General features: G+C 46.8%; 8 protein-coding genes across 8 annotated transcripts; 5 read left to right on the top strand and 3 right to left on the bottom strand.

Annotated features, from left to right (window-relative positions):
• Nucleotides 1-7: 7 nt before the first annotated feature.
• Nucleotides 8-2,046, top strand: SPPG_02083 (uncharacterized protein; the record flags this gene model as incomplete). Its single annotated transcript, XM_016750384.1, has 12 exons — nucleotides 8-142; nucleotides 193-351; nucleotides 469-619; nucleotides 691-761; nucleotides 825-954; nucleotides 1,018-1,149; nucleotides 1,215-1,325; nucleotides 1,386-1,411; nucleotides 1,485-1,622; nucleotides 1,688-1,747; nucleotides 1,808-1,908; nucleotides 1,980-2,046. The coding sequence occupies 12 exons, from the start codon at nucleotides 8-10 to the stop codon at nucleotides 2,044-2,046; spliced, it is 1,281 nt and encodes a 426-aa protein (XP_016611051.1).
• Nucleotides 2,047-2,252: 206 nt separating this feature from the next.
• SPPG_02082 (calmodulin) lies at nucleotides 2,253-2,975 on the top strand (the record flags this gene model as incomplete). The annotated part of the gene is made up of 3 exons (XM_016750383.1): nucleotides 2,253-2,255; nucleotides 2,463-2,897; nucleotides 2,964-2,975. The coding sequence occupies 3 exons, from the start codon at nucleotides 2,253-2,255 to the stop codon at nucleotides 2,973-2,975; spliced, it is 450 nt and encodes a 149-aa protein (XP_016611050.1).
• Nucleotides 2,976-3,176: 201 nt separating this feature from the next.
• SPPG_02081 (glutathione peroxidase) lies at nucleotides 3,177-4,747 on the top strand. Its single transcript, XM_016750382.1, has 6 exons — nucleotides 3,177-3,599; nucleotides 3,657-3,755; nucleotides 3,816-4,055; nucleotides 4,114-4,289; nucleotides 4,345-4,423; nucleotides 4,480-4,747. The coding sequence occupies exons 1-6, from the start codon at nucleotides 3,467-3,469 to the stop codon at nucleotides 4,581-4,583; spliced, it is 831 nt and encodes a 276-aa protein (XP_016611049.1). The 5' UTR covers nucleotides 3,177-3,466; the 3' UTR covers nucleotides 4,584-4,747.
• Nucleotides 4,656-6,908, bottom strand: SPPG_02080 (uncharacterized protein). Its single transcript, XM_016750381.1, has 9 exons — nucleotides 6,781-6,908; nucleotides 6,592-6,713; nucleotides 6,321-6,533; nucleotides 6,026-6,253; nucleotides 5,833-5,955; nucleotides 5,305-5,772; nucleotides 5,127-5,240; nucleotides 4,934-5,072; nucleotides 4,656-4,865 (listed from the first exon to the last, which is right to left on the bottom strand). The coding sequence occupies exons 1-9, from the start codon at nucleotides 6,851-6,853 to the stop codon at nucleotides 4,723-4,725; spliced, it is 1,623 nt and encodes a 540-aa protein (XP_016611048.1). The 5' UTR covers nucleotides 6,854-6,908; the 3' UTR covers nucleotides 4,656-4,722.
• Nucleotides 6,909-6,996: 88 nt separating this feature from the next.
• Nucleotides 6,997-8,973, top strand: SPPG_02079 (uncharacterized protein). Its single transcript, XM_016750380.1, has 9 exons — nucleotides 6,997-7,391; nucleotides 7,466-7,546; nucleotides 7,620-7,868; nucleotides 7,931-8,033; nucleotides 8,099-8,202; nucleotides 8,265-8,450; nucleotides 8,517-8,633; nucleotides 8,697-8,798; nucleotides 8,857-8,973. The coding sequence occupies exons 1-9, from the start codon at nucleotides 7,059-7,061 to the stop codon at nucleotides 8,908-8,910; spliced, it is 1,329 nt and encodes a 442-aa protein (XP_016611047.1). The 5' UTR covers nucleotides 6,997-7,058; the 3' UTR covers nucleotides 8,911-8,973.
• A 78-nt stretch (nucleotides 8,974-9,051) lies between these two features.
• On the bottom strand, nucleotides 9,052-10,529 carry SPPG_02078 (phosphoglycolate/pyridoxal phosphate phosphatase; the record flags this gene model as incomplete). Its single annotated transcript, XM_016750379.1, has 8 exons — nucleotides 10,306-10,529; nucleotides 10,171-10,238; nucleotides 10,018-10,110; nucleotides 9,798-9,944; nucleotides 9,427-9,734; nucleotides 9,317-9,358; nucleotides 9,195-9,256; nucleotides 9,052-9,134 (listed from the first exon to the last, which is right to left on the bottom strand). Exons 1-8 carry the CDS (start codon nucleotides 10,382-10,384, stop codon nucleotides 9,052-9,054), a joined length of 882 nt encoding a protein of 293 aa, XP_016611046.1. The 5' UTR covers nucleotides 10,385-10,529.
• A 156-nt stretch (nucleotides 10,530-10,685) lies between these two features.
• On the top strand, nucleotides 10,686-17,156 carry SPPG_02077 (uncharacterized protein; the record flags this gene model as incomplete). The annotated part of the gene is made up of 7 exons (XM_016750378.1): nucleotides 10,686-10,973; nucleotides 11,033-13,261; nucleotides 13,327-13,836; nucleotides 13,901-16,387; nucleotides 16,464-16,617; nucleotides 16,679-16,844; nucleotides 16,908-17,156. 7 exons carry the CDS (start codon nucleotides 10,686-10,688, stop codon nucleotides 17,068-17,070), a joined length of 5,997 nt encoding a protein of 1,998 aa, XP_016611045.1. The 3' UTR covers nucleotides 17,071-17,156.
• A 910-nt stretch (nucleotides 17,157-18,066) lies between these two features.
• On the bottom strand, nucleotides 18,067-19,393 carry SPPG_02076 (uncharacterized protein). Its single transcript, XM_016750377.1, has 3 exons — nucleotides 18,985-19,393; nucleotides 18,625-18,920; nucleotides 18,067-18,552 (listed from the first exon to the last, which is right to left on the bottom strand). Exons 1-3 carry the CDS (start codon nucleotides 19,278-19,280, stop codon nucleotides 18,254-18,256), a joined length of 891 nt encoding a protein of 296 aa, XP_016611044.1. The 5' UTR covers nucleotides 19,281-19,393; the 3' UTR covers nucleotides 18,067-18,253.
• Nucleotides 19,394-19,556: the final 163 nt, after the last annotated feature.

Below are 19,556 nucleotides of genomic sequence, written 5' to 3'. Positions count from 1 at the left end.
TGTTTACATGGCGAGTTGGCGAGCGGCCCTTCATAGATGCGCAGAGCAGCCTGTGCACGACAGCACTGAAGCGCAGAATGAAGAGTATGAACATGGCCCACAGCGGGAAATTCAGAGTGGTATCCCACGCTTCTTCGTAAAGGTATGTGCAGCTACTCGCGCAGGGTACAACAGACCTAACACCTCGTATAGAAGAAAGTTCCAAGTTCGGAACTAGCTCAGAAGTTTGGAGAAGCCGCCTACGCCGAGTTCATTTCCTTCCAAAGAAACAGTCTGCTTTCCAACGAGGAGTTGGATATTTTGTGGGACGCTCTGTTGGAGAGAGCAACGGGAGAAACCGACGAAGAACGGGTAAGTATACCAAGTTCGCTGGTGCGGGCTGCCTTATCAAAATTAGGTCACAGTTTGGAACAGCTGTTGAAAAATAAGCTGGAAGCAATATTGAAGCTCATCCACGTTCATCTGTAGCAGATAAGCTATGCTGATTTCGATCAAATCAATTCCACATTGCCAGCAAAGTTTCGATCCTTCTTCAAGCCTTCATGCTATATGCGATTTGTTGAAGAAGACGATGGAACAATATCGGTACTTCAGTTTTTCAATTATGTGTTGCGTAAAGGTATGAAATGGCCGCGATCGGACCAAATGCTCCCCTCGGCCCAAAGGCCATTCACATCTCATACCGAGCAGTTTCCTTGCTCCAAGCTCGCCTTGATTTGAGTGTCTACGACGATGACCGCGATGGTTACCTTACCGAAGAGGTGCGCTGACGTGGATGCTCTGCTAGTTCGATGTCAGCCGATTGAGACCCTTCTCATTCGCAGGATCTTCAACGTTACGTTGCAGATTTGATACCGTCTCTTAACCTGCATACTCTTAGCAAGTCATTTCACAAGTTCTATTTATGCACTGCGTCCCGAAAGTTTGGGTTCTTCTTGGATCCCATGCGACGCGGTAAGTCGCTATTATGATTACAAGGGAGGAATGCCAGGTGTAAACATGTTCTGGATGCCGTAGGCAAGATAGGCATTCAAAACATTCTGTTGTCGCCAATTCTCACTGAACTATTCGAATTGCGGGAGCCTGAATTACCCAAAGACTATGAACGGTCAAACTGGTTCTCCGCGTACTCGAGCTTACGGGTTTACGGTGCGGTCTGATCTTTTCGACGCCCGGCACTAGCTTCTTTAATGTTGAGCGTTTGCTTTGATCAGGGCAGTTTTTGAATCTGGACACGGACCGCAATGGCATGCTCAGCAGGTCTGAGCTTGGGAAATACAACAGTGGTTCGCTGACAGATCTTTTTCTGGACCGAGTCTTCCAAGGTACCGATAGGATGGATGGCAGTTATTGACATTGATGGATGCTAAGCAAGTCGTTTTCAGAATGTCAGACATATGGGGGCGAAATGGTAACGTTAAAGAGTCAATGCGCTCTTTGGCGCTGAATTTTATCCTGACATGTGCATCTTTTTGTGAATGCAGGACTATCGAACATTTTTGGATTTTGTGCTGGCCGTGGAAAACATACAAACACCTGAAGCGATTAGCTACTGCTTCCGGATGTTGGACATCAAAGGAGAAGGATATTTGGATGAGCATACGATTATGTATTTCTTCAAGGTATATTGCATATCGTGCTTCTCCCTAGAAACCTGGATGGTTAACGAAATATCGACGCATTCTAGGCTGTAGCAGATAAGATGATGTCAATGGGACACGAGACAGTTGGGATCCGCGACGTAAAGGTGTGAAGTTCTGTTACGAGGGAGGCATTTGCATATAAGAGGCTCATATATCTTGTCCAGAACGAAGTATTTGATATGGCGAATCCCCAAATGTCGGATCGGATTACGTTGACGGACTTGATCAAATGTGGAGTAGGAGGCACAATCATAAAGATGCTATGGTATGTCCATGCTCTATCGTTGAGCTGCCTTCTCCCTGACCTTGCTTTACGTCTAACTGCTTCTTAACCAGCGACGTTCAAGGTTTCTGGTCCTACGAGACGAGGGAGGTCCCCGACCCATCCAAGACGACGGCCTAAGTGTCCAGCCGTCTGGACCAATTGTAGCAACAGTGACTGTGCCACATACCCAATGCTCGCGTTGCCAAGTTTGCCGCTTGTTGTATCCTTTAGACTCTTTACTTTTGTGCCAAAGGTTATCAGTGCCCTTGTCTGCAAGTGTTTTTTTCCGTTTTTTCTCGGCTTGATCCCATCATCCCTCCACGCTACTACTGATTTAAACGACCATGGTAAGGAATCAGTACATGTGAATGGCAGTCATCGTGTGGGGTGATGGACTGGCGCGTAGGCTGTCAATCCTTTTGGACGTGCAACGATGTGCGTTGGAATGGCGCTTGGCAACGATGGAGTCGGAAAGCAGATGACACCCGCCTAGAAATGTCGCGTTGCAGTGCAAACCTGTTGACCTTGTTGCTCCTCGGTACCCTCCACCACAGGCAGACCAATTGACCGAAGAGCAGATCGCTGAATTCAAGGAGGCATTCTCCCTCTTTGACAAGGACGGTGATGGCACCATCACAACCAAGGAGCTGGGCACCGTCATGCGCTCCCTTGGTCAGAACCCTACCGAAGCTGAGCTTCAGGACATGATCAACGAGGTTGACGCCGATGGAAATGGCACAATCGACTTTCCTGAATTCTTGACCATGATGGCACGGAAAATGAAGGACACTGACTCTGAAGAGGAAATCAAGGAGGCATTCAAGGTCTTTGACAAGGACGGCAACGGTTTCATTTCCGCCGCAGAGCTCAGGCACGTCATGACCAACCTTGGGGAGAAACTTACGGACGAGGAAGTCGACGAAATGATTCGCGAAGCTGACGTCGACGGTGACGGACAAATCAACTATGAGGAGTTCGTGAAGATGATGGTGAGTGATGTTTTTATTGCAGCATGCAGCGGACGGTAATGCTTAGTGCTTTCGTGTATCAAATAGATGTCCAAATAAATAATGATCTGCTTTCCTCGTTCATGTTTTAACTTTTTGAGTGATGGTTGATGTAGTAAATACATTTTTGAGAGTTCGGACTTCATATGTTTTTGGCTGCCATTTCATGTATGTCAATTGTGCATCGACATATTGAGAGAATAGAATTTGTAAGATACGATCCATTTCAAAAGTCAGATATTACAAAGGCATTGCAGCTTGCTCTAATCAAAGGTGTTTGGATACGGAAGCGTTTGAAAACCTTTGGTTCTTGAATGCTGCATATTCGCAATCGTTGGATTTTGCACACCGGCAGCTGATGATCTTTTTCTCCCCCTCGTCGTCATTGGTGCTCTGGTGATGTCCACCATGTCGACATTGAGGGCTGGGAAGGGCAAATTGCAACAGAAGGGTATTTCAAATCAACCATTCCGTTACGCACGCGATATATTGCATCGCGTTTTTTGTGCATAAAAAGCCCGGGTTTGTCCTTTTGCCCCCCCTCCAATCCTATGCGGGCTGTCGTATCTGGCAAATTTCACACATCATTGCTTCGGCATCTACACAAATCAGTCAACTTTAGCACAAGACTCACCAGCACCAGCGTCATGGCCGAAAAACCTACCATCACCTTTTACACAGTCGGTAAGTTTCGATTATCGTACTTTGTAGTGTGTTTGGGTACTTACCCGTTTACCTCAGGAACTCCAAACGGACAGAAAGTCAGCATAGCCCTGGAGGAGCTGAAGCTTCCCTACGAGACATACAAGATTAATTTTCAAAAGTCTGAGCAGAAAGAAGGTGAGATTCGCCATACACCAACGTCCACTGCTGATGTCCAGCTAACATACGTATCTCTAGAATGGTTCTTGAAAATCAACCCCAACGGTCGGATCCCTGCCATTGTAGACAACAAGAGGGGAGGATTCCCAGTATTTGAAAGCGGAGCCATCTTGTTGTACCTTGCAGAACATTATGATCCCGAACATCTCTTGCTTCCTGAAGATGCCAACAAACGCAGTGAAGCCATACAGTGGTTGATGTGGCAGATGGGTGGATTGGGACCGATGCAAGGTCAAGCCAATCACTTCTTCCGTTACGGTATGCCTTTAACCGATCCGGATTAAAGCAAACTGTGATATACTTACATGCATTGCAGCTCCGGAGAAGATCGAATACGGTATCAAACGGTACCAGGATGAAACTCGAAGGTTATATTCCGTATTGGAACGACAGCTTGCAGATGGTCGTCCTTACATTATTGGGGATTACTCCTTGGCTGATGTCGCCTCCTTTGGATGGGTGGCGGCCCATAACTGGGCTGGAGTATCCCTGGTGAGAACATTAGTTCCCTAGTTCTTATGGGCTACGACTGATATTAATGTTGCAGGATGAGTTTCCGAATGTTGACAAATGGTTGCACCGAGTGGCTGAACGTCCAGCTGTGAGACGGGGCATGGACGTCCCTGGTGAGATTTCAAACATACCACAAACATTGAAGGCCCAAACTGACGCTTGTGTTCAGACAAGAATACCTTAATCGACCGTGATTTTGCAGTGGATCCCAATGCAGAACAGAAGGCTCGCGACAGTGCGAAGTGGATCTTCAAGAAAGATGACAAGTTGTAGAACCTGGAGGCTGTGTGTACATATTTGGGGAAATTTGGCCATTGCATGATCAATTGATCTTTGCTCTGCGACTCCTCAACGATTAACGGGACCATCTCTGGGATGATCGATATTGAAACATTTACATTTACTATTAATTTCAATCTTCATCCTTTGCTGCCCGCTTCTTTTTGCCTTTCTTTGCCTGCTTCGTCTTGAGCTTGGCGTTGAGCATCTGCGCGGTGTGCTTCTTGATGGTTTCCCGATCAGGAACTTCACCGTAATCATCATCTTCTTCCTCATCTGTTAAACATCGATGTGTTATCTAAAGCTCATTTCAAAACGGTCCTGTGGAAAGTTCAGGTCCCTACCCTCACCACTTGATTCTTCAAACTCTACGGGACGAAGCTTAACACGTGTGTTATATACCGGTAGTTGAGATGGACTTATTTGGAAGATGCTCGTTGTTTCCCCGGCTGTGGCGGGTGCGACAGGCTGCGGTGCAACAGGCTGGAGGACAAAATTAAGGACAATGTAATTGCCTCCTTGTTCTTCCGACCTTACCTCAGGCACCTCCTTCCCTTGCACATTAGTGGCCAACTGTTCGAGCTTGCGGATGCATATTTCGAGAATTTGCACCACTGTCTCGTCTGACATTTTCAGAGATGGTGTATCGGGCTATGGCAAATTTCAAGTCTGTCAACGATTGAGACAATATGAAAAGTATCTCTTGACCGCCTACCAGGTGGATACCATCAAGCTTGTCAGATAGATGATTGATACCAGCTTTTGCATTTGTCATCAATTTTGCTGTTCGTTCGTACTTGACTTTTGTTTCAGCTGTTTTCACTTCTGCTTCTGCCAGGTGTTGCTCCATCTCCTCAATCATGCGCCTAGCATGAGCAAGTTTCGCCTCGCCAGAATACTTGAGATCCTCATATTCTGCCAAAATCTCCTTCTTCTTCCGTTTTAGTTCTTCATTGCGGGCTTCATTTGCTTTTTGAAGTTGTGATAAATGCTGGTGTGTATCGCCCTGAGACTGGAATTTCGCAATGACTTCGTTGATGTCAGACACTCCAGTGGCCTCCTTGATGAGTCGCATGTTTTCTTCGTATTCTACAATCTTTTTCTCGCGAGCCTCATCGTAGTGTTCTTTATTGGCTTCTGCTGTCATCGCCATGTCACCGGTTTGGTCTTCGAGTTGTAACTTCTGTAGATCACGGTGAGTAAAGCAACAAAAGACCCATCAGACAAAACCTTTCGTGCTAACCTTCCAGTCAATCTTATCGGATATCTCCAATTTTTGCTTCACTAGTTCTTTTCTAGTTTGCAAATCCTTTTCTCGCTGTTTCCGCTCTTCGTTGATCTGCTGCTCCAATCGTGCTAATTCTGCCTAGCAAAATTGGCACTATAGTCAAATATCTATCTAAAGCCGATAGGGAAAAGCTTCATCTTTTACATACTTTGGCGACCTCTTTAGCATGGTTCGCATCTCTGGACATCATCTCCAACTCCGATGCATCCTGTTTCTTGGCTTTCAAGCTTTTTTCAAAATTTGCGAGCTGGTTATCAAAGGTCAAGCGTTCCTCTTGCAATCGTTTGACAATCTGTTCGTATGTTTTGCGAACGGCTTGGGCTTCGTTGTACTTGATCATTGCTTTGTCGAGCCTGTTCTCCAACATCCGTATCTCCTAGAAGTAGGTTGATCGCTAGACATTAGATTGACGAAAATCGCGCTCATCTCCGAGCACAGATTACCTTAGCCTGTGGCGAATCCTGTAGGTTTGATTTAACAATCTCTGCCTCTCTCCGCAAATCCGCTAGCTGGTCGTGCATTCCTCTCAATTTCTCCTCTTTCGCTCGAGCCTCAGCTTGTAGTTCATCAAATTTCTTGTGCATTTCACATATCTTTTGATCAAACTTTTCCAATTCGGACATGGAGGCACGGTTGCTTTGCACATCCGCTTCTGTCTAACTAACTTTTGTCAGGATTCGACGGTCCGTCCCAAGCGACAGTGGTGCGGCGTACCTTTTTGAGTTTGGCAATGGCATCACTGAGCTCCTTATTTCGCATACGAAGCTGGCTGACCTCCTCCTTGTTTTGCCGGATGGCCCATTGGCTTGTTTCGTAGTAAGCCTTCCGGTCGCCCTCTATATGAAATAGAAAGCAGCATGGGTGAACATGGCCAGATGCCTTGTCCCACATCGCCAGACCCACCCAAGAGTTCAAACCGAAGCTTCAAATCATGAAGCTCTTCGTCGACAACAGTTGATCGATCGAATTGACGCATGGTCACAATCTATCTTGGTGAAATAGTTCACTGCAATCGACTTGTATGTTGATCATATCTTAACCCCGACGGTTAGTCGCGCGTCCCTCAATTTAAAGCTATTTCGGGTCGAAGGTGAGATAAGCGCCGTGTCTCCAAATAAGCGAACTTTTTGTTCCGATCTCGAAAGGTGCAAGGTCTGCATCCTTCACAAAATCCAATCGGCATGACTGCCATCAATCCAGCATTAAGTTTTCCGAGAGAGCCCCCGCTCCCCCCGATCCGGGGAATCCTGGGAACGGAGACTGGGGACAGCGGACGCAACTCGGTGACTCGACAAAGTACGCCCTTTCGGCCAAGCACCTTTAATCAAGATCCCGTCGGAACATCAACCGATAATACCGGTTTCTCCAGCAAACTCACAAATGTCGAAGCACAGCGAATTATGTCTGTACTGGTGGAAGCTCAGCGCAAAGTGCAGCTCGTAGGCCTCCTACCGGACGTTATGGACCGCCGTATGGCCACTGTCTTTAGTGGAGACACTTTTACAGCAATTACAGTAAGTAGGCTGATGGGGATCTGAGGTATTTATTGTCGCGACTTAATGACAGTTGCTACAGCTCATAATCTTAGGAAATTCGTCAATTGGAGGACAAGTACAATGCACTGCTAGAAAGCAACGAAGATGACAGCCCGAACAGGGTCTCTGTGGCGGTGGGTATACTTCATAGCGTAGTCCATGTGCAATATGATGCAGCAAATTGAACCTTACGTCCTCCGTACTCAGTCTGAGTTGAAAGATACCTCCCGGCAAATCCGCCAAGCAACAAGGTCGCTCGTCCGTCATTTTCTCCAGAATCCAGCGGCGACAAGCAAACTACGATACCTCAAATCCACCAAGCTTCCTTCAGTTGCTAAATTTGAGCAGTTGCTGCAGGAGGTGAAAATGCTGGTATATGAGCGGTTAGGGACAACAGTGGAGGAAGAGAGGGCGAAGCAAGATCAACTTTCCATTATCATTGCGAAGGAACAGAAGGTCCATTGTATTTGCTCTTGTGATCATTGCTGAAATTTGGAACTCACATTGTACACCTGCAGACCAGCAATGAAGTCAAAGCTCTGCGGGAAGAGCTCGACAAAGCCAGGAAGGAGAGGACCACTGATATTAACAAGAAAAACGAAATCATTCGACGACTGAAAGGTACGCAAAAAACGCCCAAAGCTTGCACACGAATATAACCGCTCATCCGAATACCCATTCGGCAGAGGAGCTGCGTGAGATTAAACAACAGGCAGAGGAAACAACAAAGCGACTCGAAGCTCGTTCTAAGCAAAAGGAGGACTCAGATATACAGCAGTTCCGGGATAGGGTAGGGGACGCTGCAACTAGCCCACCATGTCCTTTAAAGATGCTGACCAACTATTTCTACAGGAAACTGCGTTAAAGCAGGAAACTACCAATCTTAAATCACAATTGGAAGAACTCGTCAAACGGAATGGAGAAGAAGAAGCCCAACTCCGCAAACGAAAGTTTAAGATTGAATCCGAAGTCGAGAACTGGATACACAAGTACGATCAAGACATGGACGAAAAACAAACTGAACTTGAGGATATTACGGTACCCAGGTCCTTCCACCCGAGACGTTTTGAAATACATTTCTGATTGAACAGGTTTTGCCACTAGGCTATATATCTTGAAGAAAAAGCTCAGCTCGACGAGCTCACAGCAAGACACTCTGAGTTGAGAAAGGAGTATGAGGCAATTATGGAAGAGCGGCGTGTTGAGGAAGAGAAAGAAAAGGCAAGATAGTTAGTCTCATCTGCGATATCCGTCCATCGCGCTAACCGCTGTGGAATTGAGTAGGAACGAGAGAAGGAACTAAGGCGTCAGATGCATGCCGCGGTACGGATTCAGGCCTGGTTCCGAGGCTACAGAGTCCGAAGGGACTTACTTAAAAAAAGAAAGGCGAGTCTTTTCGAGCATCTTACTTTTGCAGGAAGTCTAACTCTTGCGTCTTAAATAGACAAACACAGCGAAAAAAGGCGCCAAGGTGAAAGGAAAAGGCAAAAAGAAATAACATGTATGTTACAATCGGGATTTAATTCAGTGTCTATAATACAATTGCTGTCCGGAATGTTTCTATGCCTGAATCATTGCAGTGCAAATACACTATATCCATGTCCTATACGAAGCCGCATATCTACTGTGATGTATCTATCTACGGCCTCAACCATCCAAGACTGGATATATAGCAGTCTGGTTGAATAGGGGATCGCTTTAATTTATCGGGATTCGTTACACCTACGCAAGGTTTATGAGAAGATGGCTGCAGTGTGACGCAAGTCAATGACGTGCATTTACCGGTCATGACTAGTAGAGTCTTTAACCCGCCCTTCTTCCCAAATTCAATATCTGTATCTAGTCTGTGGATGGCGTCACTCAGCGAACGATGCCAAACTGTGTGCCGCTCGCATGAAACTCACCTATCTCCAATCATACATGTTCTATCCTTGTTAAGGTGGTACCTGTTCATGTCATATGTTATTGAGCGATATTCTCATCGTCCATACTAACTTTAGGGACGCGTGCATACTTGGCCACTATGACATCCAGCATTGGCTGGTGCGGTTTACCTAGAACCAGAGGCTTGCGTTCTAATGGAGCAGCCAAAGCAGCAAGTAGGGCTCCGGTACCGGGATAAACAGTCCCTCCAGCAGGGAAAGTCAGATCACTATTCGTAGCCAAGAAATGACACTGGTCGTCGGCATGAAGATATGTAAAAGCTTTTGCGAGCTTTTTGTAGTTAATGTTGAGGTCGAAGCCCAGTAGAACGGCACCAATCTCTGGATCGGGATGGATTGACGACATCAGACTCATGTCCGCAAGATTTTCATTGTCATCCTAACAAAGCCGTTAAAACCCAAAAATCGACCACTGTATAACAGTCGAAAATGCCAACCGTACCTCGGCACCCGCATATCTAATACCCTCCGATGCCAGTTCCTCCCGTATACCGCTCATGCCAATGACATAAACCTTCTTGTCTTTCGGGAAATTGAGAACGTTGGCAATGTAATATGCCGCAGCATAAGATGACCCAAAAATCTCATCCTTACACGAAGACAGGTTGGACAGGTTAGGAATATTGCCAAATATGCATTTTTGAAAAATATTTTCTTCTTACGACTGAAGCGTTTATATGGAGGGACGCAAACTTTTTTAAATATGCAGCTCGCGATTTTGTGCTGTTGTTTGTTACGAAGAGCAGGCGTTTTCCCTGCATAATGCCGTCAGTGATAATTACCACTTGGTGCAAATTATCAGATATTTCATGTACCTTTGCCCGAAGCAAGTCGAGAACTTCTTGCACACCGTCTATTACGTGATTCCCAGACCAAATGACACCTAAATCCGGGGCCAAGCAAGGTTGAGGGCAAGGCGACGACATGCCGTCTACTGAGACCTCTAGTACCATCGCAATCCAGTAGAAATGTATCGATCGAATCAATGAATGCTTCAATCTCCTCTTTTGAATTCAGTTCCTTTGCCATGTTCGTTTTGCTTTTTGTGGTTGGCTCACTCGTTGCTCTTCCTCCTCGCAAATGAGCCAATCTCTTCGTGTGTGAAATGGCTGCCTCGAAACTCTCCAATAACGCGCTGTATTAGCCAATCAGATATCTGAAATTTTTTTGACGAACTGCGTTCAGTCCCTCTTCAAGGTCATTGACTAGAAAGGAGTTTCAACAGTTCCTCCTATCTAGTCAACAACCAGAGCAAAAAACACATCTCCGGGGCCAGATACGGTGTATAAGAGCTACCTTCGTATCATTTGAAGGTCTTGCCCAGACTATCATGGCACCGGTCAAATCAGCCTCAGACACCAAGAAGCGAAAGACGAGCAGCACCCCGCAAAAGCAAACACCAGCGACACCAGCGGCGGCTAGTTCCTCCGGTAAGAAAAAGAAGTTGGAACAGCGGGCACCTGCCGAGAATCATGTAGGAGACCAGAAGGCTCCAAAGGACAGTCATGGCGAAGTTGCTGCCACGGAAGAATATTTTCCGCGAGGGGGAGCTTCTGCTCTTACACCTCTAGAATATCGTGATGTCACCGATCAAGCGAGAAAGGATATTCTATTTGAGGTAGGTTGTATTCGAGCAGCTCTGTATTGTTCAAATCTCTTACCTTCTGGGTATGAAAGCAAACCGAAACGGAGGAAAAGCCAAAGCAGAAAAAGAAGAGACGAAGAGCCGAGGATGAATCCAACAATGGCGAATTGGGATCCAAAAAGTCGCGGACGGACGATACCTCCTTCGCCGAAACTCTGTCATTCAAGCGCCTTGACGTCGGAATGAGCTTATTGGGCTGTGTCAAGGAGATCAACGAGCTGGATTTAGCAGTGTCGCTCCCAGGGCAACTCACCGGTTATGTTTCTATAACTGAGATCTCTGACGCAATAACCGCTCAGCTTCAGAAGGCTGTCGGCGATGACGAAGAGAGTGGAGATGATGAGTCACCCCTTCCCGAGCTTAAGGACTTGTTCTCGATCGGGCAAGTTGTTTCCTGTGTAGTCACAGATCTCGAGCATGATACAGGGGCCGGGGAAGAGGGAGCAGATAAAGCATCGGGAAAAAGACGTGTGGCTCTATCGTTGAAACCGGAAGCGGTGAATGCAAACCTATCTACAGGAGATCTTGTAGAGGGGTTCATGCTACCAGCTACAATCACGAGTGAGGAGGACCATGGATACATTTTATCATTTGGCATTGGGGGGATTTCCGGGTTTCTTCTTCGAAAGAACGCAAATACCTACATATCTGAAAGGAACGGAGGACGGCCGTTGAAAGTAGGGCAGCTGGTGTACGGTGGAGTTTTAAAGATTGATGATACGCGTCGAGTAGTTTCCGTCACTTTGGATTCTGCCGGCCTAACGAAATCCGTGATCCCAGCGAGTCACGCCGCCGGGTTCGATACGCTGAAGGCTGGCGCTCTTGTCAATACAAAAATCAAGGCGGTTTTGGGCAATGGCTTACTGCTCACTTTCTTGGGCGTCCTTGAGGGGACAGTCAACATGGCTCACGCGGGATTTGTCGTCAGAAATCCAGAGGAAGACCTGAACGCGCACTACAAAGCGGGCCAGAAAGTCCGGGCGCGAATACTTTACATCAGCGCCAGTAGGAAAAAGATAGCATTGACTCTTGCACCCCATCTCCTTGACAGCGTTCCTTATCAATTTCCTCCGCAATCCGTTATCGACGTCGGCAGTATCGTCGAGGACTTGACCATCGCACGTATCGATGCAAAAGTGGGTGTGTTAGTAGAGCACCCTACATATGGGCTCGGATATACACACATATCTCGCCTGTCAGACAGCCCAATCGACAAAATAGAAAAGAAATTCAAGCTTGGTTCTAAGCATCGCGGAAGGGTTCTTGGATTTGATTATTGCGATGGATTACTGCAACTCACCTTCCAGAAAAGCATTTTGGAGCAACGTTTCATGCGGCATTCAGATATCAAACCTGGTATGACAGTGAAGGGCCAAGTGGTCAAGCTGACTCCGGCGGGCATGATCGTGGCGCTGTCGAGCACAATCAATGGCCTTTGCCCCAAGAATCACCTCTCCGACATCAACCTCAGCAATCCAGAGAAGATGTTCAAGATAGGGGCGCCCATAAAGTGTCAAGTCTTGTCAGTCGACGTCAAGGAGAAGCGCGTCATTTTGACACACAAGAAGACTTTGATGAGCTCCAATCTACCTCGAATCTTGTCATATGCTGATGCGAAAGTCGGGGACCTCGTCCATGGTGTCATCAGCAGCGTGAAAACCTTTGGATGTATTGTATCCTTCTACAATGGAGTGCGGGCGCTGGCCCCATTGCCTGAGCTCAGCGAAAAGTTCGTGGAAGACCCGTCGAAATTGTTTACAGTCGGACAAGTTGTGAAATGTCGTGTCATTTCGGTGGATGTTGAAGATGAGAAAATGCGTGTAAGCATCAAGCTGCTTGGCAAAGGTCCACAAGGATCTCTCAGTTTAGATGCCGTCAATATTGGGGATACTGTCAGTGGGAAGATCATCAGTGTACTCCCAGATGGTGTCTTAATTGAGCTTAAGCCTTCACTTGTTCGGGGTTACTTGACCAAGGCGCACCTCACAGATCACCCCGTGACTGCGGACAAGCTGTTCAAAACATTACGTGAAGGAGATTCACTATCTAACTTGGTAGTCCTTGGAAAGGATACCAAGAAGGGCCATGTAGTCGTCTCCATGAAAGGTCTGCTAGTTGATGAAATTGGCCGCCACAACAGCGTTCCTACTTTTGAAGATTACAAGGAAGGAATGGTCGTCCCTGGATACGTCAAAAACATAACAGAAAAGGCGTGTTTCGTTGGGTTACTGGGTGATTTAGTCGGCATGGCGAAGCTTCATGTAAGCTCATTTCGTGTTTAGTAACCACCGTTGTCTATCTTTTAATGTGCGGGTAACAATTGCAGAACATCTCTGATCGATTCGTGGCAAATCCTTCTGATTTCCTGAAAGTCGGTCAAACTGTCCTTGTCGCAATAACGAATGTGGATGTCGAGAGCCGTCGCGTCGAAGTCAGCCTCAAACATTCGCACTGTGCAAAATCGGATGCTTCAAAGGTCTTTGAGACCGCACTACTACGATCCTTGTTCCGAGAGCAAGATCTCCTGCAATTTGGAAAGACCGCGAAAGACACTTCCAAGAGTATCCGTGATTGGGCTGGTCGCTTCCGTCTTGGCGGAAAAGTGGTGGGCACCGTGAAAAAGCAGATGCCCTACGGTGTTATTGTAGATCTCAAGGACGGAGTGTCGGGACTGATTACGAACACCCCGAAGGGAACGATATTGAATGTTGGTACTAGCGTCAACGGAAAGATTGTAGATGTCAATGCAGAGCGGCGTATTGTGGATCTCATCGTCGCGTCTGAAGATGACACCAACACGGACAAGGAGAATATTGATGCGGCTACGTCCAAAAAGGTATGCTATCTATCGCTGTATATTGTCTGCCCCTCATTTGTTTTTAATCGGTACGCTATCCCAGGTCAAGGCTGCATTTGACAAAGGAACCATAGTGGACGCGGTCGTTCAGATTGTCAAGGAGGACTATGGAATCTTGACTCTGCCGGCTATCCACAATGCCGTTGCTTTCGCCCTTGCCAAGAATCTGAATTCTCCTGGAACACCATTTACCAAGTTCAGAGTCGGGCAGCAACTTAAGGTTACGATTACAGCTTTACCTGAAGCTCAGCCAGACAGCAAAATGGATGGATTTCTCAAGCAAAAGTTCCTAGTTGTGCCGATACCGGAGAACGATCAGCCAAAGGATCTTCTCGATGCACAGCGGACGGTGAAAAATTCTGTTGACCCTAATTTCCGCAGGCTTGACGACTACACCCTTGGCGCACGAGTCAAAGGGAAGATCACTTCAATAAAGGACACCCAGGTTAACATTTCTCTTGGTGCCAACTTAAAAGGCAGAATACATGGCACGCAAGTAAGCGATAACCTTGCCGACATTGCGGACCCCAAGCACCCTCTGCGACACTTCAAAGTTGGTGAAATCATTGATTGCAAAGTCATCGGTTTCCATGACGTCAAGACGCATCGGACCCTCCCCTTCAGTCACCGTAAGCCTGTTTCTCAGACGGCCGTTGAGCTGACTGTGAAGCCATCTGATATGGCAGTACCTGACTTTGAGCTCACGGATGCCTCAAAGGCTCCATCGACCCTCGACAACGTTACGGTTGGAACTGAATATATTGGTATTGTGCAAAGTGTCGATGATGATGCTCTTTGGATCCACATCAGCCCATCATTGCTCGGCCGAGCTCATTTGTTAACACATCCGGATCCCAGTGTTCTACGGAAACCTCAAAAGCATTTCCCGCCTGGGACTGCAGTGCGTTGTTGGGTCCAGAAGAAGAATGCGGAGAAAAGTACTCTTGACCTTTCCTTGTGTGAACCTACTCCCGAGTCTCTCATCACTTTGGACACTGTGAAAGTCGGTCAACTGCTCCATGGCCGTATTACACTTTTGCAACCAGGACAGGGGTTGACAATACAGGTGTCTTCGTCGCTATATGGACGAGTCCATCTGACCGACCTCAGCGATACGTACCAAAAAGAGCCACTTGCAGGTTTCCAACCCGGAAGGATTGTTCAATGTTGCGTGATTGGTGTGACCCGAGAAAAGAATCAGCTTGACTTGTCTTTGCGGGAGTCGCGTCTGAAGAATGTGGCCGAGGATGTCTCTGATCCAGAGGTCAAAGATATCGCCCACATCAAGAATGATACAGTGGTCAGCGGATATGTGCGGAGTGTCGGGTCTGGGGGACTGTTCGTCGCTCTCAATCGCCATTTGGCTGCCAGAGTAAAAATTAGCGAGCTCTCTGACGCGTTCATCAAAGACTGGCAGTCGGCTTTCAAGGTAGGGCAGCTCGTCCGAGGAAGGATCGTCGCTGTCAACCCTGCGGTAAACCGTATCGAAATGTCTATGAAGCAGAGTGTTGTGGATCCCGACGCCAATCCGCAGATGTACACCTGGAGTAATATTGAGCAGGGTCAAAAAGTGAAGGGGACTGTAAAGAAGATTGCTGAATACGGTGTCTTTATTCAACTCGCTCACAGTTCCCTCAGTGGCCTATGCCACAAGTCAGAATTGTCTGATAATCCGGTGAATATGATTGAGAAACTCTACTCTGTGGGAGATCCTGTGAAGGCTGTTGTACTCAAAGTCGACCTGGAGAAGAAAAAATTGTCTCTCGGTTTAAAAGCGTCTTACTTTGATGAGATGGACACGGACGACAATGAGCCGGCTGATGCAATGGACGTTGACAACGTCGTTGGGGAGGATGAAGATGCTAACGCAATGGACGTGGACGATGAGCATGTCGATAGCGAGGAGGACGAAGAAGCTGAGGATGATGAGGAAGATGAAGCCGACGGGGCATATTCAGGATATGATGATGAAGAGAGTGATGACGATGATAATGAAGACGGTACTGCTCCCTTGGACATTGGTGGATTCGACTGGGATGGAGCAGAAGCTTCTGCAGGAGAGGAAGAGCCAGAGTCCGAAAGTGATGCTGAGGACGCGGAAGAAAAAGCCGCGAAAAAGAAATCTCGCCGTGCGAAACAGCGTGCGAAGCGCGAAGAAGAAGAACGCATTGCAGAAAAGGAACAATCCTTGCTTGAGGGTGACAAGCCACCGGAATTAGCGGAAGACTTTGAGCGTTTGTTACTTGGATCTCCCAACAGCTCGTTCCTGTGGATCAAGTTCATGGCTTTCCAGCTCCAACTAGCCGAAATTGAGAAAGCACGGGAAGTAGCTGAGCGAGCATTGAAGACGATCAGTTTCCGAGAGGAACAGGAGAAAATGAACGTTTGGGTGGCACTTATGAATCTGGAGAACACGTACGGCACTCAGGAGAGTTTGTTGAAAGTTTTTGAGCGGGCGGTAGCGATGAATAATCCAAAGGCAGTGTACATTCATCTCGTTCGGATTTATGAACGTACCGAAAAGTGGGATGTAAGTTGCAGACTTTCCATATCCTGTACTATATGTGGGAATGCTCGTTTATTCACTCTTCGTGATCCCATTACAGCTTGCAAATCAGTTGCACCAGGTTATGACAAAGAAGTTCAACACGAGCTCAAAGATCTGGACGTCATACGGTCTTTATCAACTTAGACGAGGCAAAGTGGAAGACGCCCGCCGAATTCTTCAGCGAAGCTTACAGAGTCTTCCTAAGCGAAAACGTATGTAGATGCAATTGATCATTGACTTTAGGAGTACGGTTCTTCTTACCTTACCGCGCAGATGTGAAAACGATCTGCAAGTTTGCTCAAATGGAATTCAAGTACGGCGAGCCCGAACGTGGACGAACGATATTTGAAGGCATCATGAGCAATTATCCCAAACGGATCGATTTATGGTCTATATATTTGGACATGGAAATGCGCAACGGAGATGCTGCTATCATAAGGTGAGAAACAATGGATGGGGTGTACAATGTGACAGCCACGCTGAACATCTTTCCGTTCGTTAGACGACTCTTCGAGCGTGTGATCAACCTCAAGGTTTCCTCAAAGAAGATGAAGTTTTTCTTTAAAAAGTACCTCGAGTATGAAAAGAAGCATGGTACTCCAGAATCTGTGGAGCATGTCAAGCAGGCCGCTGTTGCTTATGTAGAGCGTTTACAGAGTGAATAGTGTTTATTACTTATAGTACTAGCTAGCAAACATGTAAATAGAAATTATATCACCCTTCATTTACCTTCATTTACCACAATTTCAATCCAACCGTCAATTTCCAACGGCTATGGCTGTGTGATCATCGGAACGTTCCATTACCACTCCTACACTGTTAATCAGGTTACAATGCATTAACTCAATCAAATGCATATAGTCACTGACTGCATCTCTCAAGTCACGTTAACTGTGTGGTTGCAATGGCAGTTCCAATGATTAATAGTGTAGGAGTTCGATACGTGCGTGGCAACATGAAACTAGCGATGATGACGCACGATGTTCACCGCATATAAAAGCGGAAGCAAGGTTAGGGGGCCCCTCCGATCATACTTTAGAAGACGACTCGACATAACACTTAACGACAAAACATCATGGGAACCTGCGCTGACCTTTGCAACATTCTGATCTCCCTCTTCTTGCCTCCGTTGGCTGTTTTCCTGAAACGAGGTTGCGCTGCAGATTTTTGGATAAAGTGAGTGTATATCAACGGCGATTATCGTTTGGAACGATTTTTTGTTGATTCAAGATGTTTTCCTCCATGAAATCCAAAAACATTATAGTGGTAAGATATTACATGAGATTGTGACATTTTGTTAAAAGCTTGTATCTAATGCGTCAAACCGCAGTTTTGCTCACCATTTTAGGTACGTATTCACCATGTAGGATCGAGGTTCATAACTAACAACTATTGCTTGTCCATCATATGTTTATACAGGATACATACCTGGTGTGTTTTATGCAGCAGTGCTTTTGTTAGTGTTTCTTTTTGTGGCTGATGATCCTTGGTTAACAGGTGCCGCGCATGCGGTCTATATTACTCTTAAGCATCCGTCCCGCGCGGCCGCTAGAGGGACCGTACCTCCGGTTTAATATGTAGCAACTAGAAATAATATGTAGATCAACAATGTAAAGAAGAAGAAAAAGATCTGTAGATCAACAATGTAAAGAACAAGAAAAAGATCTGACCACTGCTAATTGAAAAATCATAATTGCTTATTGTACAGTCAACTACTCTACTTCACAAATAGACCCTCTAGAGTAAGGGATGTTCGCTTTGTACAAGAATTTGTAAACAAGAGAAGTGGGGTGAGAAAGAAAAACAAGAAAGACTAAATCTACATCATCAGCAAAGAAATTGTACATATCAACAAGCGAATGCCATGCGAATACGGCCATCCAGGTCGGTGACCGACTTGGAGCGCGGCCGACCTTGGACGTCGACACTGCAGGAATATTCGGCTAAGCGACTGGGGACAGGATTGGTAGAACGGAAAATGAAAGGAGTTCTCAGTTCAGGGGATGGAGACAAGAGACCCAGTTCGACTCCAGGTTCGCGTCGCACGATCGTGGGAGAAACCGCGAGCGGAGAAGCCATTCGTCGACGATTCAAGAACGGGGAATTGAAAGGAATTGGATTCCTTGTGCGGGACACCGGAGATCTATCTAATAAGGGACGCATGATTATTAGTTTACTGAACGATGAAAGCTACCAAAGCCCGTAACGGACAAACTCACCAGTCATGCGCAACTCGGAACACGGCGACAAAGGTTCGTCATAGTATCCCTTGCGTGCAGTCGGCTTGAATGGCGTTTCGGATAATCTCGGAGGTTCAATAACAGGAGAGCGAGTATCTCCGCTATCATCCTGTCCATGTTCCATTTCAAAGAGCTGAGGGACCGAAGAGTTTCTGCGCTTATTCAATAGAGGCGTTTCCACCAAGTGTGAGACGGGAGAGGGTGCGTTTGGCCGACGCAAGCCAACGATCTCCATCAACTCGGCAACAGCATCATCGTCACCCGGGAAGCTAAAACTTTTGGGTACCGCAAAGACAAATGAGTTCATGATCATCGCCGAGCAAAGTCCTTGACACCAACCTTTTAGATCCCTTTTCAACATGCTCAATCAACGGAGATAGTGGTAGACTGTCCTTTCGAGTCAAAATGGAGTGCCTTCCGGTACCCATAGTAGGCCTCTTGTTCTGGGCGTCTTGCATCGGAATTCCTTTACAACTTGGGGAAGACGTATCTATCCTTGGGACCAGCATATGGAGACTGCGAAGTGCCAACGGTTTGTGCGGGGCTGGCATGGCGATGAACCTTTCGGTCTCGTCAGAATACGAGACCGATGCTCCCAGTACACGAGGCGGTACTGCTGCTGCTGGTGTGTGCATTGCTGCCACAGGGGTCTAATGGAGTGGGAGGAATGCAAGCAGCGATGATGGAACAATAAAAAAGGATGAGACAAAGGGTGCAACCCGCAGGAAACTTGGGGGTGAAAAGGACACACGGAGCACCCGTTACAACATTCCGTGGCTTAGCCATCTAGCGGCACTTTTGGGCGGCCGCTTGAGCGTCATCATCTCCGACAAGCCCCATTGCAAATATTTAAGTTTTTGGAACAGGAACCCTTTTGCATTGGTGAACATGATGATGGGCATTGCTCTACA

Source organism: Spizellomyces punctatus (assembly GCF_000182565.1).
Source record: "Spizellomyces punctatus DAOM BR117 chromosome Unknown supercont1.3, whole genome shotgun sequence".
NCBI classification, from domain to species: Eukaryota; Fungi; Chytridiomycota; class Chytridiomycetes; order Spizellomycetales; family Spizellomycetaceae; genus Spizellomyces; species Spizellomyces punctatus.
This window is presented reverse-complemented; position numbering and strand designations above follow the sequence as displayed.

What these genes read in the sequence shown, in the direction of transcription:
- SPPG_02080 (XM_016750381.1), bottom strand. Translation starts at nt 6,853, where the DNA reads ATGCGTCAATTCGATCGATCAACTGTTGTCGACGAAGAGCTTCATGAT. An exon ending in AAGGGAAGGAGGTGCCTGAG is followed by an intron (nt 5,073 to 5,126) that starts GTAAGGTCGGAA and finishes TTTGTCCTCCAG; the next exon opens with CCTGTTGCACCGCAGCCTGT. An exon ending in TGAAGAATCAAGTGGTGAGG is followed by an intron (nt 4,866 to 4,933) that starts GTAGGGACCTGA and finishes GATGTTTAACAG; the next exon opens with ATGAGGAAGAAGATGATGAT.
- SPPG_02079 (XM_016750380.1), top strand. Translation starts at nt 7,059, where the DNA reads ATGACTGCCATCAATCCAGCATTAAGTTTTCCGAGAGAGCCCCCGCTC. An exon ending in ACACTTTTACAGCAATTACA is followed by an intron (nt 7,392 to 7,465) that starts GTAAGTAGGCTG and finishes TCATAATCTTAG; the next exon opens with GAAATTCGTCAATTGGAGGA. An exon ending in TCATTGCGAAGGAACAGAAG is followed by an intron (nt 7,869 to 7,930) that starts GTCCATTGTATT and finishes GTACACCTGCAG; the next exon opens with ACCAGCAATGAAGTCAAAGC.
- SPPG_02076 (XM_016750377.1), bottom strand. Translation starts at nt 19,280, where the DNA reads ATGCACACACCAGCAGCAGCAGTACCGCCTCGTGTACTGGGAGCATCG. An exon ending in GTTGAAAAGGGATCTAAAAG is followed by an intron (nt 18,921 to 18,984) that starts GTTGGTGTCAAG and finishes GGTACCCAAAAG; the next exon opens with TTTTAGCTTCCCGGGTGACG. An exon ending in TTCCGAGTTGCGCATGACTG is followed by an intron (nt 18,553 to 18,624) that starts GTGAGTTTGTCC and finishes GTCCCTTATTAG; the next exon opens with ATAGATCTCCGGTGTCCCGC.
- SPPG_02081 (XM_016750382.1), top strand. Translation starts at nt 3,467, where the DNA reads ATGCGGGCTGTCGTATCTGGCAAATTTCACACATCATTGCTTCGGCAT. An exon ending in CAATCACTTCTTCCGTTACG is followed by an intron (nt 4,056 to 4,113) that starts GTATGCCTTTAA and finishes CATGCATTGCAG; the next exon opens with CTCCGGAGAAGATCGAATAC. An exon ending in ACTGGGCTGGAGTATCCCTG is followed by an intron (nt 4,290 to 4,344) that starts GTGAGAACATTA and finishes TTAATGTTGCAG; the next exon opens with GATGAGTTTCCGAATGTTGA.